General features: G+C 44.7%; 1 protein-coding gene across 4 annotated transcripts; it reads right to left on the bottom strand.

Annotated features, from left to right (window-relative positions):
• Positions 1-1,831: 1,831 nt before the first annotated feature.
• LOC124123853 lies at positions 1,832-16,480 on the bottom strand. Of its 4 annotated transcripts, none has more exons than XM_048403716.1 (3): positions 16,191-16,480; positions 3,480-3,629; positions 1,832-2,096 (listed from the first exon to the last, which is right to left on the bottom strand). In XM_048403716.1, exons 1-3 carry the CDS (start codon positions 16,366-16,368, stop codon positions 1,948-1,950), a joined length of 477 nt encoding a protein of 158 aa, XP_048259673.1. In that variant the 5' UTR covers positions 16,369-16,480; the 3' UTR covers positions 1,832-1,947. The 4 variants fall into 4 exon arrangements, with proteins under 4 accessions (XP_048259673.1, XP_048259672.1, XP_046342995.1 ...); XM_048403715.1 differs by lacking the exon at positions 16,191-16,480 and adding an exon at positions 5,352-5,639; XM_046487039.2 differs by lacking the exons at positions 1,832-2,096; positions 3,480-3,629 and adding exons at positions 11,152-11,407; positions 12,678-12,827 and having other exon boundaries at positions 16,191-16,474.
• Between the last annotated feature and the right edge of the window lie 404 nt (positions 16,481-16,884).

The following is a 16,884-nucleotide window of genomic DNA, read 5'->3' on the forward strand; positions in this document are numbered from 1 at the left end:
TTGTAAAATAATAAAAACACCGAGTTTCACCGAAAACTTTGTATGAGTCAGAGGAACAAGGTCAAGTTAGATGACTGAAAGTCTGTAATTAATAACACATAATGTGCATATGTGTGTCTCTCTCTATGTGTGTGTTTGTGTGTCTCTGTGTGTGTCTGTGTGACTGTGCATGTGTGTGTCTTTCTCTGTGTGTGTGTGTGTCTCTCTCTCTATGTGTGTGTTTGTGTCTCTCTGTGTGTGACTGTGCATGTGTGTGTCTTTCTCTATGTGTGTGTGTCTCTGTGTATGTCTGTGTGACTGTGCATGTGTGTCTCCATGTCTGTGCTTGTGTGTGTCTGTCTGTGTGTGTGTTTGTCTGTCTCTCTCTGTGTGACTGTGCGTGTGTGTGTCTCGCTTTATTTTTTCTTTGTCTGTGTCTGTCTGTGTCTGTGTGACTGTGCGCGTGTGTGTGTGTCTCTCTATGACTTTTTCTGTGTGTGTCTGTGTGTGTCTGTGTGTCTGTGTGACTGTGCGTGTGTGTGTGTCTCTCTATGATTTTGTGTGTGTCTGTCTGTGTGACTGTGCGTGTGTGTGTGTCTCTCTATGATTTTGTATGTGTGTGTCTGTCTGTCTGTGTGTCTGTGTGACCGTGCGTGTGTGTGTGTGTGTCTCTCTATGATTTTTTGTGTGTGTGTCTGTCTGTGTCTGTGTGTGTCTGTGTGCGTGGTGCGTCGTGCGTGGGGGTGGTCCTGTGAGTGATGACATATGAAGACATATCCCTTATATCCCATATCTGCTTATTTCACCACAGTGTTGGGAGATGTTCACACTGGTACGACCCAGTTCGACCACAAATCCGTCATGCAAATACACATTGGGGGTTAATGACGTCCTCGTGAAACTGCACGTCGTCCCTCTCAGTAATCAAATAGGTAAGATACTGTCATCAACATGACCTGAGACGACAAACATATCCTAACATGCGTGAAATGGTGAATGTTTAACGCCGTATTCAGCAAGAGGTGAGGTGAAATTGGGTTTAACGTCGCGTCCAAGATAATTGCACTTATATAGCGACGTGCATGTACGTGTGTGTGCGCGTGTGTGTGTGTCTGCTTGTACTAGTCCGGACTGATGCCGATATATAGTGCTAGCTCACTGAGATACCATGTCGCAGTTAAACAAGAATACCCCACTCAGACACAGTATATTGACTCCGAGCCGACCAGTCCTTGTTTTAGCTCCTTAATGCCGAGCGCCAGACAGTGTAACAACAAGTACCATCTTTTGGTATGACGCGGCCGGGGATCGAATCCCGGACCTTCCACTCTCCCGGCGGACGCTCTACCTCTAGACCACGGAGGCGGTCTATTCAGCAAGAACTAAACTGTCAGGCAAAAGAAAGTATACACGTATGTTTGATGGTGGATAGACGAGAAACAAGAGAGGAATGGTTATTCGATGGTGATGTATTTGACACGGGAATGATGGCTGTTTCGGACCTTATGTTTGCGGTGTTTCGGCGACTCATTCGTGACCAACTCGTGTTATTCCGGGACAAGCCGAATAGCGCAGGTTACGGAAAGGGGCGAGTGGTGACGAATGTCGGCGACTGTCTCTTCAGCCAATTATCGTTTTGATAACGTTTACAATTGTTTGGTAGAACTCAGTGTCCTGGTGTTTATCACGGCGGACTGATTGTCATCACGTCAGGATAAGGCATAGCAATGGCCACGTCCTTGGGGCACAGTGACACACAATCAGGCAAGTTACCTCGATCCCATGACTTCTCATTCCGGAATTCCCAACATGTACTCTTAGATAATGAAAACAGAAAAAGTGAACAAAACAGTTACAAACATATTTTTATTGACTCGTGACAACCTATGACAGCGAAAAGAAAGGATGGGGTGTATCTATCTTACATATGTATAATTATATGTAAGTAAGAGGAAAATACATTGTTCTTCACCGGGATGAGAATTTATCTACTATGTTGAGGGCCCCGACACCAATCAGGAACAGACCGCTCACTATTGTCATCCCAAATGACCAACCGAATGTAACGCCCGATAGTTTAGCACCGTAGATGATGACGCCGAGGAGGATGAGTCCAGCTGAAAGAGTGAGTGAGTGAGTGAGTGAGTGAGTGAGTTGGGGTTAACGCCGCTTTGAACAGTACTTAAGTTATATCGCGGCGCGTCAGCTTAATGTGGGAGGAAAGTCTGAAAGAATGCGGGTCTCATTTGGTGAAAACCACAAGCACGGTTATGGTGCTGACAAACATAGCGAACCGGGATTCGAACCCACGATCACAGGGTTCTGGTGTTCCCAAGGGACGTAACTCTACACAGTGAACTGCGGCGCCTTAGACGACTGGGCAACCCGTTGCCCCAGCTGGAAGGAGAGCCACAGTAGCATACCTTCAAGCAGCTGATAATGCATCTTCCCGAGGCAAGAGGTTACCTGACTATAACAGTCCAGTTTCCACCCTTGCCGAACTAGACTGGATTTAGGGAGTTATATTTTGGCTTGACTAACGAGTCTATGCATAGTCCAATCAAATCGCGTAACGAACTTGACAACTGGTTTGTAAGATTTCAGTCGATTGCAGGATTTGCAAAGCAGGTGTACCGAAAACTTAGCGTCAACAGATATTTTCTAAAGCTTTTGATATTTTTAACAAAGGTTCTCACGTGATTTGATGCACTAAGTAAGACCCGTTTTGTTACAATATAGATCTTGATAATCGATCACGTCGTCTTCACCGGGCGACGCCATTACATTGGAAGCAAAGGAAAGTGATATGACAGTTTGATTCTGATTGAGGACATACAAGGGACATAACTCGTAATCACCACTGGTGGCGCTACGATCGAGCCCAGAGTATGATCAATTTGCATTGATATGGGATGTTGGTATTGTTGTCAGAGAATATTGTTACTGTCACTGCTAAAAAAATACACTTTCACCACCATGTCAGCGTGTGTGTGTGTGTGTGTGTGTGTGTGTGTGTGTGTGTGTGTGTGTGTGTGAGAGAGAGAGAGAGAGAAAGAGAGAGAGAGAGAGAGAGAGAGAGAGAGAGAGAGAGAGAGAGAGAGTTGGGTATAACGCCGCTTTTAACAGTATTCCAGTTATATCAGGGGGTGTCAGCTTAATGTGGGAGGAAAGCCCGAAGTGATGCAGTCTCAGGCGTTTACCACTTCGGTGAAACCCACGAGCACGGGTATGGTGCTGACAAACCTAGAAACATAATCGGGGCGAACCGGGATTCGAACCCACAATCATAGGTTTCTGGTGTGCCCAAGGGACGCAACTCTGCACAGCGAATCGCGTCGGCTTAGACGACAGGGCCACCCTTGCCCCCTGTAAGCGCATGTGTCCAGCGTATTGGTCGTACGAAATATTGTAATATAATACCCTCGATAACCGAGGATGTCCTCTGGGCTATACTGTTAAAGTATTGTGTTCTGAAGGCGTAGGAATCCGTTGATACGAACCTGCAGCAAACGCCAAACCAATTGCCATAGTCTGCAAGATCGTCTGGTCATTCTTCACATGTGCGTACAGCACCATAAGCACGAAACAGCCGAGACAGGCCAGGAACCCGAGGACCTCCATCGCCATCACTGCCTTTTCCCATCCTAGCACTAAAGTAATTGCAGATATCAGTGTTAGTAAATTGTTGTCTCAAAGCTGCTTTCACAATCATTCAATCTTATTAAAATTAGATCTCAGTTCTCGCTGCCGCTAAACAAAGATCTGATGACATCCAATTACGGGTCACGGGTAGCTGGTTACAGGGAGTGAGTATGGTTTTACGCCGCTTTTAGCAATATTCCAGGAATATAACGACAGGAGACATCAGAAATGGCCTTCACACATTGTACCCATGTGGAGAATCGAACCCGGGTCTTCGGCGTGATGAGTGAACGCTTTCACCACAAGGCTGCCCCACCACCAGCCTAACGTGAGAGGAAAGCCCCAAGTAATGCAAGTATTTTCCGTTTACCTTTTAGATGAAACCATCGAGTATCAGGAAGCATATCTGGAAAGTTCTACAGCAACACACACTCGCGTACAAATAGACGCTTTATTCCAAGCTTGCTCCCATATCTTTAGAAAATACAATTCATGTTCCCTTTATTACGATTACATTTTTATACATGCTTTCCTACAGCAATGGGGGCGGGCGGGTAGCCTTGTGGTTAAAGCGTTCGCTCGTCACGCCGAAAACCCGGGTTCGGTTCCCGACATGGGTACAATGTGTGAAGCCCATTTCTAGTGTCCCCCGCCGTGATATTGCTGGAATATTGCTGAAAGCGGCGTAAAACCATACTCACTCACTCACTCACTCCAACTGCAATGTTTTATCATTGTCCAAACTTTATGTAATATCCTTTGAAACAGACACTCGGACATCGGGCGCTTAATAAATTAAATACATTATCTAGTATCATTTGCTTCTTAGGGGGGGGGGGGGGGGGGATTTTGGGGTGAGGTGAAATTGGGTTTAACGTCGCGTCCAAAATTATTGCGACCGAACAAATGATCATACATCTTTATCTTATTTTTTTGGTTGGTTCAAGTTGGTGAATTACGTTACCCCTAAAAATGTAAGGTGAAACATTAGAAATGGCTGTGATTGTGACAAGAACTAGTTACAGTTGATGTAACGCCTCCTAATGATCATAAAAGGTTACTATGCATGGACATTTTAGAAGCAGATAGCGGGAGGGTAATTCCAATGTTGTTTGGGTATGCCAAATTGGGGATTGGGCCAAATGGAAGAGTCAGACAGGTAAAATCTGTACCAACTGAGAAACATCCGCACAGAAAGCCAGTGTCTAAAGCCATTTGTTCACAGTAGATAGATAATTAATTGATCTCGGGTTTCAACAAAGGGGATCATTTAGAAAACTGAAACGCCTAGCCAGCTGTAACCACACATAAATGAAATGGGGTTTAACGTCGCGTCCAGGATTATTGCACTTATGTAGCGACGTGTGTGTGTTTCCGTGTGGCTGCTGGTACTAGTCCGGACTGATGCCGATATATAGTGCTAGCCAACTGAGATACCATGCCGCAGTTTAACATGAATACCCCTCTCAGACACAGTATACTGACTCCGAGCCGACTAGTCCTTGTTTTAGCCCCTTAATACCGAGCGCCAGTCAGGGTAACAACAAGTACCATCTTTTAACGCCCTTTTGTATGACGCGTCTGGGGATCGAACCCCGGACCTTCCGCTCTCCGAGCGGACGCTCTACCACTTGACCACGGAGGCGGTCGGGGGTGGGTTTTTTGCGGGTTTTGTGAAGTTGAATGAAACGGTTATATAACTAACTATTTATGGACTACACTCTACTTACTTAAACCCATTGGGTACGAAACACATTCACCAAAGGCGCACACCTCAAAGAGGCCTTGACTCGATAACGGCCCCACCACCCAGTATGGGGAGGGAAATCCGATAATGTCAGTTAAAAAACCTCCAACCGCCAACCCAAAAGCAATTCTTGTAAACTTGGATGCCTCACGAAACCCCATGTCTCCTGGTTATACGAATATCACAGTCCGATACAGGTGGCGGTATGTGTTTGAGTATGCGAGATGAATGTGAGAATATATACAGAAGCGATGTTGAAGTACCTTGGAGTTGTGGTCCATTATCATCTTCCTCAACCAATTGTCGTCAGTTATCAATTGCGCAATAGCAAGCTCGTATGACGCTCGAGAAGAGCCATTGGTTTATCGCACTGGTTAGATGATATTTTTTTCTCTTTTGCGGCGGTGTAGTAGGCTCAAACGACTCCCCCTAAATTTGATTCTAGAGTCATATGGGTCTAGGAATCAAAATGGAGAAATGTGTTTACCTGCGTATTGCTGTATAACTGACATATCAGATATATTGGTTGAAATTACAAACAACATACATCATTTGTCTTTCAGACATTTGAGTTTTCATAATCTTAATGGGGGCGGTCGGGTAGCCTAGTGGTGAAAGCGTTCGCTCATCACGCCGAAGACACGGGTTCGATTCTCCACATGGGTACAATGTGTGAAGCCCTTTTCTGGTGTCCCCCGCCGTGATATTGCTGGAATATTGCTAAAAGCGGCGTAAAACCATAGTTATTACTCACTCACTCATAATCGTAATGCAAATATACTCATGCATAGCATATATAAAATATCATACCAAAAGGAGACATTTTAGGTTGTAGTAACTTCTTCTTTTATCTACATTTATCATCCAAAACTGGCTCCCACAGGAGATATCGCTTGGGTGAGATCAAGCGATATCTATACTGTAGATATCGCTGCAATGAAATTGCATCACAATGATTTGCAGACCATTGTGACGTGACGGTTACCATGACGTGACAATCAAATGACATCACTAATGGCTCTGCTGCTGAAGCTATTAGCAGTACTTTTTACACTTAAGACACTGCTGGTTAATCTCATCATCAGCTCAGGGCCCTTGCCCCCTCTACACGCAACCAAGACAGCGAATGGGACTTCTCCCAGGAAGCGCTGTCTAGTCAAACCCACCCAGAACATTTCGGACAATGTGAAGACTCCCTAACACTGCAGCCTTCTGCATTACCTAGATTGTCTGAAGGGCTGTATTCTCGTAGCAAACCCGGGTACTTTCCCAATGTCAGTCAACAGATTGGGAGGTACCCCAATATACATATACATATCCCTATATATGGTGAATAGATGTGCTGAGAGTTCGTTGCAAAGTTTCTACTTGTAACCACAGAAGACATTTTTGGATGGCACGTTACTATAATACTATTAACTTTACATTATACAAGGCCACAGATCAGCTTTCGGTTATTTGGGTATTTTACCCGGGAGGTTGATTTTGATTGGGTATCCACACGTTTCAGATGGATTCAGTTTCTTTATCCACTTGTTTTTTGACAATTGACTATTTTAACCTGTTTCGTAACATTCCCTAAAAATGATTTCACTGAATGAATAGTAGTATACCCGTCTGCGTCTGCTTGCAGCTCCCCCTCCGAGAGGCCATTGTTCTTGGCAAAGCCTAACATTGTAAGCAAGACGCTATTTTATTAATCACCTATTAGGCGACTGTTTAAGATGAACTGACAAGGCACAACGTGCTTTTAAATTGGTATCTATCGGTATTCAAGTTTGTCACACAAACATTTCCGAATGTCCGTCAGTGAATTTCGCGATCGGCTGATACACAATCAGTTTATCTAACAGTTGTGATAGACGCTATCATTGTTTTAGTTGTAATATACGCTGTCTGGCTGGCTGTGTCTGAGCGGCAAAAGAAACGTCAACCCAAATAACATTGCATGAAAATTTGTCAGTTAAATATCTGGGTAATTTTTGTCAAAGTTTCTAAAATTTAACATTAACCTTTAACTTGAAATTTGATGATTAAAAACAAAGCAGATGACAATAAAACCGATAACCCGATGCACGTGAGTTCCGTGCAAATTGAAATGCACATGCATTCCCCCCATTCCTTGCCTTATAAAAATCCACCAAGATCGAATAACATTCATTCCTTATTGAATTGCTACCACATGCCAAGATTGACAAGAAATCAGCGTAACCAAGTCCTTGGACGATTGCAAGCTGGCCAAACCGCCCGGCAAGTAGCCAGTGCATTTCAAGTCCGCGCAAGGACCATATACAGGCTCCAGCAACGGTACCAGACCACCAACACTAGAGATGACCAAGGGTCACCTCCGACGTCAGGATCGCCAGGCCTGCCCTCAGTCCCGCTTTAAATCCCACTGAGCACCAGTTGGACGAGATTCAAAGACGGCTGAATGACGTCCGACCAAGGCCGACAACTGTAGCTGAACTGCGTCAGGCGTTCCTCAGAGTGCGGGCTCAAGTGCCTATGGCCTTCATCAACCACCTCATCCATTCCATGTATCGACGTTGCACGGCAGTCATCATTGCACATGGCGGACACACGAGATACTGACTTGTGGTGCCATTTTCTCAGAGACTAGTGTTGTGTTTCACTTTAAGAACATTTGACACTTTAATTTCAACCTTGATGATCAGTTTTGCCAAGTTTCATCTTTTTAATATGTCTCAAACTATGTTTACAGTGTTTGGACAAATAAGGTTTCTCATATATCTATCCATGGTGACGTTTCTTTTGCGGTTCAGTAAACAAGTAACCAGCTGATACCGAGTGAGTATTCCTGCGAGTGGCCACATACTATCCCAGCAGAGATAACGGTGGATAACGCTTTCAGCATACCAAGGGAGTGTCCTGATAATTCTTGCGATATAGCCAGGACAACACATCGAGGAGATTGATAACATTTGCACAACAGCTTGAAATAGAGGCGTACAGGTTAAGGTCTATTTGACGTAGGTGATCCACACAACATTGTGGTCTTATAAAAGAATGGACGAAGGAAATCGTTAAACATTTGTTAATTGTTTCTAGATCGTTGAAATGTCGGGATATTCAAAACGATCATCTAAAACCTTCAAAGCGATGTTTATGTTGTGTAAACATTTTCAATGAATGACATTTACATGTTATCCAAGCATTTGTTGACGGCGACATTTGTAAAATAATAAAAACACCGAGTTTCACCGAAAACTTTGTATGAGTCAGAGGAACAAGGTCAAGTTAGATGACTGAAAGTCTGTCATTAATAACACATAATGACATAATGACTGATGTCAAGTGTAACATGGGTGAGCCTGAATGACAGATCTGCCCCTCCCCAACCATTGTAGACAATCAAGGTGTGCAAAATTGTTGAAACTCTGTTCTAAACAAATATTGCGGAGAGTTCAATTAATATAAGACCATACAAAAATCTTTAGATACGAATTAGGGGGCAGTTACGGATAGTTTTCAGATTAGCTTTTGTTTTTTTGTGTAAAAATCCAGTTGTAAACCGGTGGCTTTGAGTCTGGGCTAAGTCTGTCGGAATAAGTGAGTTCGGTGATTCATGGAGGCTGATGTGATGTGTGTGTCTGTGTTTATTTGTGTGTGTGTGTGTGTGTGTTTGTTTGTGTCTGTGCGTTTTTGTATGTGTCTGTGTGTGTGTTTGTGTGTTTGTGTCTGTGTGTCTATGTGTGTGTGTGTCTCTGTGTGACTGTTCGTGTGTGTCTCTGTGTGTGTGTGTCTGTGAGTCTATGTGTGTGTCTCTGTGTGACTGTTCGTGTGTGTGTATCTCTGTGTGTGTGTCTGTGTGTGTGTCTGTGTTTATTTGTGTGTGTGTGTTTCTGTTTGTGTCTGCGCGTGTTTGTATGTGTATGTGTGTCTGTGTGTGTGTTTGTGTCTGTGTGTCTCTGTGTGACTGTTTGTGTTTGTCTCTGTGTCTGTGTGCATGTGTGTGTCTCTATGTTTGTGCTTGTGTGTGTCTGTCTGTCTGTGTGTGTATTTGTGTGTGTCTCTGTGTGTCTGTGTGACAGCGCATGTGTGTGTCTCTATGTTTTTCTTTGTGTGTGTCTGTCTGTCTCTGTGTGTCTGTGTGACTGTGCGTGTGTGTGTCTCTCTTTGTTTTTGTTTGTGTGTATCTGTCTGTCTCTGTGTGTGTCTGTGTGACTGTGCGTGTGTGTGTGTGTCTGTCTGTCTCTGTCTGTCTCTGTGACTGTGCTTGTGTGTGTGTGTCTCTGTGTTTTTGTTTGTGTGTATCTGTCTGTCTCTGTGTGTGTCTGTGTGACTGTGCGTGTGTGTGTGTGTCTCTCTGTTTTTGTTTGTGTGTGTCTGTCTGTCTCTGTGTGACTGTGCGTGTGTGTGTGCTCTCTATGTTTTTGTTTGTGTGTATCTGTCTGTCTCTGTGTGTGTCTGTGTGACTGTGCATGTGTCTCTCTATGTTTTTGTTTGTGTGTGTCTGTCTGTCTCTGTGTGTGTCTGTGTGACTGTGCGTGTGTCTCTCTATGTTTTTGTTTGTGTGTATCTGTCTGTCTCTGTGTGTGTCTGTGTGACTGTGCGTGTGTGTGTCTCTCTCTATGTTTTTGTTTGTGTGTGTCTGTCTGTGTCTGTCTGTGTCTGTCTGTGTCTGTGTGCGTGGTGCGTCGTGCGTGGGGGTGGTACTGTGCGTGATGACATATGAAGACATATCCCATATGTGTTGCGTTGACTGCTTATTTCACCACAGTGTTGGGAGATGTTCACACCATCAGCCACTGGTACGACCCAGTTCGACCACAAATCCGTCATGCAAATACACATTGGAGGTTAATGACGTCCTCGTGAAACTGCACGTCGTCCCTCTCAGTAATCAAATAGGTAAGATACTGTCATCAACATGACCTGAGACGACAAACATATCCTAACATGCGTGAAATGGTGAATGTTTAACGCCGTATTCAGCAAGAGGTGAGGTGAAATTGAGTTTATCGTCGCGTCCAAGATAATTGCACTTATATAGCGACGCGCATGTACGTGTATGTGCGTGTGTGTGTGTGGCTGCTTGTACTAGTCCGGACTGATGCCGATTTATAGTGCTAGCTCACTGAGATACTATGTCGCAGTTAAACAAGAATACCCCACTCAGACACAGTATATTGACTCCGAGCCGACCAGTCCTTGTTTTAGCCCCTTAATGCCGAGCGCCAGACTGGGTAACAACAAGTACCATCTTTTGGTATGACGCGGACCTTCCACTCTCCGGGCGGACGCTCTACCTCTAGACCACGGAGGCGGTCTATTCATCAAGAACTAAACTGTCAGGCAAAAGAAAGTATACACGTATGTTTGATGGTGGATAGAAGAGAAACAAGAGAGGAATGGTTATTCGATGGTGATGTATTTGACACGGGAATGATGGCTGTTTCGGACCTTATGTTTGCGGTGCTTCGGCGACTCATTCGTGACCAACTCGTGTTATTCCGGGACAAGCCGAATAGCGTAGGTTACGGAAAGGGGCGAGTGGTGACGAATGTCGGCGACTGTCTCTTCAGACAATTATCGTTTTGATAACGTTTGCAATTGTTTGGTAGAATTCAGTGTCCTGGTGTTTATCACGGCGGACTGATTGTAATCACGTCAGGATAAGGCATAGCAATGGCCACGTCCTTGGGGCACAGTGACACACAATCAGGCAAGTTACCTCGATCCCATGACTTCTCATTCCGGAATTCCCAACATGTACTCTAAGATAATGAAAACAGAAAAAGTGAACAAAACAGTTACAAACATATTTTTATTGACTCGTGACAACCTATGACAGCGAAAAGAAAGGATGGGGTGTATCTATCTTACATATGTATAATTGTATGTAAGTAAGAGGAAAATACATTGTTCTTCACCGGGATGAGAATTTATCTACTATGTTGAGGGCCCCGACACCAATCAGGAACAGACCGCTCACTATTGTCATCCCAAATGACCAACCGAATGTAGCGCCCGATAGTTTAGCACCGTAGATGATGACGCCGAGGAGGATGAGTCCAGCTGAAAGAGTGAGTGAGTGAGTGAGTGAGTGAGTGAGTGAGTGAGTGAGTGAGTTGGGGTTAACGCCGCTTTGAACAGTACTCAAGTTATATCGCGGCGCGTCAGCTTAATGTGGGAGGAAAGTCTGAAAGAATGCGGGTCTCATTTGGTGAAAACCACAAGCACGGTTATGGTGCTGCCAAACTTAGCGAACCGGGATTCGAACCCACGATCACAGGGTTCTGGTGTTCCCAAGGGACGTAACTCTACACAGTGAACTGCGGCGCCTTAGACGACTGGGCAACCCGTTTCCCCAGCTGGAAGGAGAGCCACAGTAGCATACCTTCAAGCAGCTGATAATGCATCTTCCCGAGGCAAGAGGTTACCTGACTATAACAGTCCAGTTTCCACCCTTGCCGAACTAGACTGGATTTAGGGAGTTATATTTTGGCTTGACTAACGAGTCTATGCATAGTCCAATCAAATCGCGTAACGAACTCGACAACTGGTTTGTAAGATATCAGCCGATTGCACTTGCAAAGCAGGTGTACCGAAAACTTAGCGTCAACAGATATTTTCTAAAGCTTTTGATGTTTTTAACAAAGGTTCTCACGTGATTTGATGCACTAAATAAGACCCGTTTTGTTACAATATAGATCTTGATAATCGATCAGGTCGTCTTCACCGGGCGACGCCATCTTATTTGAAGCAAAGGAAAGTGATATGACAGTTTGATTCTGATTGAGGAAATACAAGGGACATAACTCGTAATCGCCACTGGTGGCGCTACGATCGAGCCCAGAGTATGATCAATTTGCATTGATATGGGATGTTGGTATTGTTGTCAGAGAATATTGTTACTGTCCCTGCTAAAAAAATACACTTTCACCACCATGTCAGCGTGTGTGTGTGTGTGAGAGAGTTGGTTTTAACGCCGCTTTTAACAGTATTCCAGTTATATCACGGGGTGTCAGCTTAATGTGGGAGGACGGCCCGAAGTCATGCCAACGAACACGGGTATGGTGCTGACAAACCTAGAAACATAATCGAGGTGAATCGGGATTCGAACCCACAATCATAGGTTTCTGGCGTGCCCAAGGGACGCAGCCCTGCACAGCGAATCGCGGCGCCTTAGACGACTGGGCCACCCGTGGCCCCTGTAAGCGCATGTGTCCAGCGTATTGGTCGTACGAAATATTGTAATATAATACCCTCGATAACCGAGGATGTCCTCTGGGCTATACTGTTAAAGTAGTGTGTTCTGAAGGCGTAGGAATCCGTTGATACGAACCTGCAGCAAACGCCAAACCAATTGCCATAGTCTGCAAGATCGTCTGGTCATTCTTCACATGTGCGTACAGCACCATAAGCACGAAACAGCCGAGGCAGGCCAGGAACCCGAGGACCTCCATCGCAATCACTGCCTTGCCCCATCCTGGCACTAAAGTAATGGCAGACATCGGTGTTAGTAAGTTGTTGTGAGTTTGTCTCAACGCTGCTTTCAAAATCATTTAACCTCATTAGAATTAGACCTCATTAAAATCAGATCTCAGTTCTAAAACAAAGATCTGACGACATATGATTACGGGTCACGGGTAACGGATTACAGGGTGTGAGTATGGTTTTACGCCGCTTTTAGAAATAATCCAGCAATATAACGGCGGGAGACACCAGAAATGGCCTTCACACATTGTACCCATGTGGAGAATCGAACCCGGGTCCTCGGCGTGATGAGCGAACGCTTTCACCACAAGATACAGGTTCGGTTCCCGATATAGGTACAATGTGTGAAGCCCATTTCTGGTGTCCCCCGCCGTGATATTGCTGGAATATTGCTGAAAGCGGCGTAAAACCATACTCACTCACTCACTCACTCCAACTGCAATGTTTTATCATTGTCCAAACTTTATGTAATATTCAGAAGCTTAAACTCAAAAAGCTGTCATTAATCCGTTCTTTGAAACATTCATTTGAACATCGTGCTCTTAATAAATCAAATACATTATCTAGTATTATTTGCTTCTGGGGGGGTATTGAGGTGAGGTGAGGTGAGGTGAAATTTGGTTTAACGTCGCGTCCAAGATTATTGCGACCGAACAAATGATCATACATCTTTATCTTACTTTTTGGTTGACTCAAGTTGGTGAATTACGTAACCCCTAAAAATGTAAGGTGTAACATTAGAAATGGCTGTGATTGTGACAAGAACTTGTAACAGTTGATGTAACGCCTCCTAATGATTATAAAAGGTTACTATGCATGGACATTTTAGAAGCAGATAGCGGCAGGGTAATTCCAATGTTGTTTGGGTATGCCAAATGGGGGATTTGGCCAAATTGGAAAGTCAGACAGGTAAAAGCAGAAACATCCGCACAGAGAGCCAGTGTCTAAAGCCATTTGTTCACAGTAGATATAGATGATTAATTTACCTTGGGTTTTAACAAAGGGAATCATTTAGAAAACTGAAACGCCTAGCCAGCTGTAACCACACATAAGGCGGTGAGGTGAAATGGGGTTTAACGCCGCGTCCAAGATAATTGCACTTATATAGCGACGTGCATGTACGTGTGTGTGTGTGTTTCCGTGTGGCTGCTGGTACTAGTCCGGACTGATGCCGATATATAGTGTTAGCCAACTGAGATACCATACCGCAGTTTAAAATGAATACCCCACTCAGACACAGTATACTGACTCCGAGGCGACCAGTCCTTGTTTTAACCCCTTAATGCCGAGCGCCAGACAGGGTAACAACAAGTACCATCTTTTAACGTCTTTTGGTGTGACGCGTCTGGGGATCGAACCCCGGACCTTCCGCTCTCCGAGCGGACGCTCTACCACTTGACCAATGAGGCGGTCGGGGTTGGGTTGGGGGTGGGTGGGTTTTGTGCGGGTATTGACGTTGAATGAAACGGTTATATAACTAACTGTTTATGGACTACACTCTACTTACTTAAATCCATTGGGAGCGAAACACATTCACCAAGGGCGCACCCCTGAAAGAGGCCTTGACTGGATAACGGCCCCACAACCCAGTATGGGGAGGGGAATCCGATAATGTCAGTTAAAAAACCTCCAACCGCCAACCCAAAAGCAATTCTTGTAAACTTGGATGCCTCACGAAATCCCATGTCTCCTGGTTATACGAATATCGCAGTCCGATACAGGTGGCGGTATGTGTTTGAGTATGCGAGGTGAAGGTGTGAATATGTACAGTAGCGATGTCGAAATACCTTGAGATTTGTGGTTCACTATCATCTTCCTCAACCAATTGACGTCAGTTATCAATTGCGCAATAGCAAGCACGTATGACGCTCGAGAAGAGCCATTGGTTTATCGCACTAGATAGATGAGATTTTCTTCTCTTTCGTGGCGGTGTAGCAGACTCCCCCTAAATTTGACTCTAGAGTCATATGGGCCTAGGAATCAGAGTGGAGAAATATATTTACCTGCGTATTGCTGTATCACTGACATATCAGATATATTGGTTGAAATAACAAACAACATACATCATTTGTCTTTCAGACATTTGAGTTCTCATAATCTTAATGGGGGCGGTCGGGTAGCTTAGCGGTGAAAGCGTTCGCTCGTCACGCCGAAGACACGGGTTCGATTCTCCACATGGGTACAATGTGTTAAGCCCATTTCTGGTTTCCCCCGCTGTGATATTGTTGGAATATTGCTGAAAGCGGCGTAAAACCATACTCACTCACTCACTCCAACTGCAATGTTTTATCATTGTCCAAACTTTATGTAATATTCAGAAGCTTAAACTCAAAAAGCTGTCATTAATCCGTTCTTTGAAACATGCATTTGAACATCGTGCTCTTAATAAATCAAATACATTATCTAGTATTATTTGCTTCGGGGGGGGGGGGGGGGGGGGGGTATTGGGGTGAGGTGAGGTGAAATTTGGTTTAACGTCGCGTCCAAGATTATTGCGACCGAACAAATGATCATACATCTTTATCTTACTTTTTGGTTGGTTCAAGTTGGTGAATTACGTAACCCCTAAAAATGTAAGGTGAAACATTAGAAATGAATGTGAAAAGAACTAGTAACAGTTGATGTAACGCCTCCTAATGATTATAAAAGGTTACTATGCATGGACATTTTAGAAGCAGATAGCGGCAGGGTAATTCCAAAGTTGTTTGGGTATGCCAAATTGGGGACTGGGCCAAATGGAAGAGTCAGACAGGTAAAATCTGTACCAACTGAGAAACATCCGCACAGAGAGCCAGTGTCTAAAGCCATTTGTTCACAGTAGATATAGATGATTAATTCATCTCGAGTTTCAACAAAGGGAATCATTTAGAAAACTGAAACGCCTAGCCAGCTGTAACCACACATAAGGCGTTGAGGTGAAATGGGGTTTAACGCCGCGTCCAAGATAATTGCACTTATATAGCGACGTGCATGTACGTGTGTGTGTGTGTGTGTGTGTGGCTGCTTGTACTAGTCCGGACTGATGCCGATATATAGTGCTAGCCAACTGAGATACCATACCGCAGTTTAACATGAATACCCCACTCAGACACAGTATACTGACTCCGAGGCGACCAGTCCTTGTTTTAACCCCTTAATGCCGAGCGCCAGACAGGGTAAGAACAAGTACCATCTTTGAACGTCTTTTGGTGTGACGCGTCTGGGGATCGAACCCCGGACCTTCCGCTCTCCGAGCGGACGCTCTACCACTTGACCAATGAGGCGGTCGGGGTTGGGTTGGGGGTGGGTGGGTTTTGTGCGGGTATTGACGTTGAATGAAACGGTTATATAACTAATTGTTTATGGACTAAACTCTACTTACTTAAATCCATTGGGAGCGAAACACATTCACCAAGGGCGCACCCCTGAAAGAGGCCTTGACTCGATAACGGCCCCACCACCCAGTATGGGGAGGGAAATCCGATAATGTCAGTTAAAAAACCTCCAACCGCCAACCCAAAAGCAATTCTTGTAAACTTGGATGCCTCACGAAACCCCATGTCTCCTGGTTATACGAATTTCACAGTCCGATACAGGTGGCGGTATGTGTTTGAGTATGCGAGGTGAAGGTGTGAATATATACAGTAGCGATGTCGAAATACCTTGGAGTTGTGGTCCATTATCATCTTCCTCAACCAATTGACGTCAGTTATCAATTGCGCAATAGCAAGCACGTATGACACTCGAGAAGGGTGTGAGTGAGTGAGTGAGTTTGGTTTTACGCCGCTTTTAGCAATATTCCAGCAATATCACAGCGGGGGACACCAGAAATGGGCTTCACACATTGTACCCATGTCGGGAATCGAACCCTGGTCTTGGGCGTGACGAGCGAACGCTTTAACCACTGGGCTACCCCACCGCCCCCGCTCGAGAAGGGCCATTGGTTTATTGCATTAGTTAGATGAGATTTTCTTCTCTTTCGTGGCGGTGTAGCAGACTCCCCCTAAATTTGATTCTAGAGTCATATGGGTCTAGGAAGCAGAGTGGAGAAATGTATTTACCTGCGTATTGCTGTA

Source organism: Haliotis rufescens, unplaced genomic scaffold (assembly GCF_023055435.1).
Source record: "Haliotis rufescens isolate VD_foot unplaced genomic scaffold, xgHalRufe1.0.p SCAF_3, whole genome shotgun sequence".
In the NCBI taxonomy this organism is placed as follows: domain Eukaryota; kingdom Metazoa; phylum Mollusca; class Gastropoda; order Lepetellida; family Haliotidae; genus Haliotis; species Haliotis rufescens.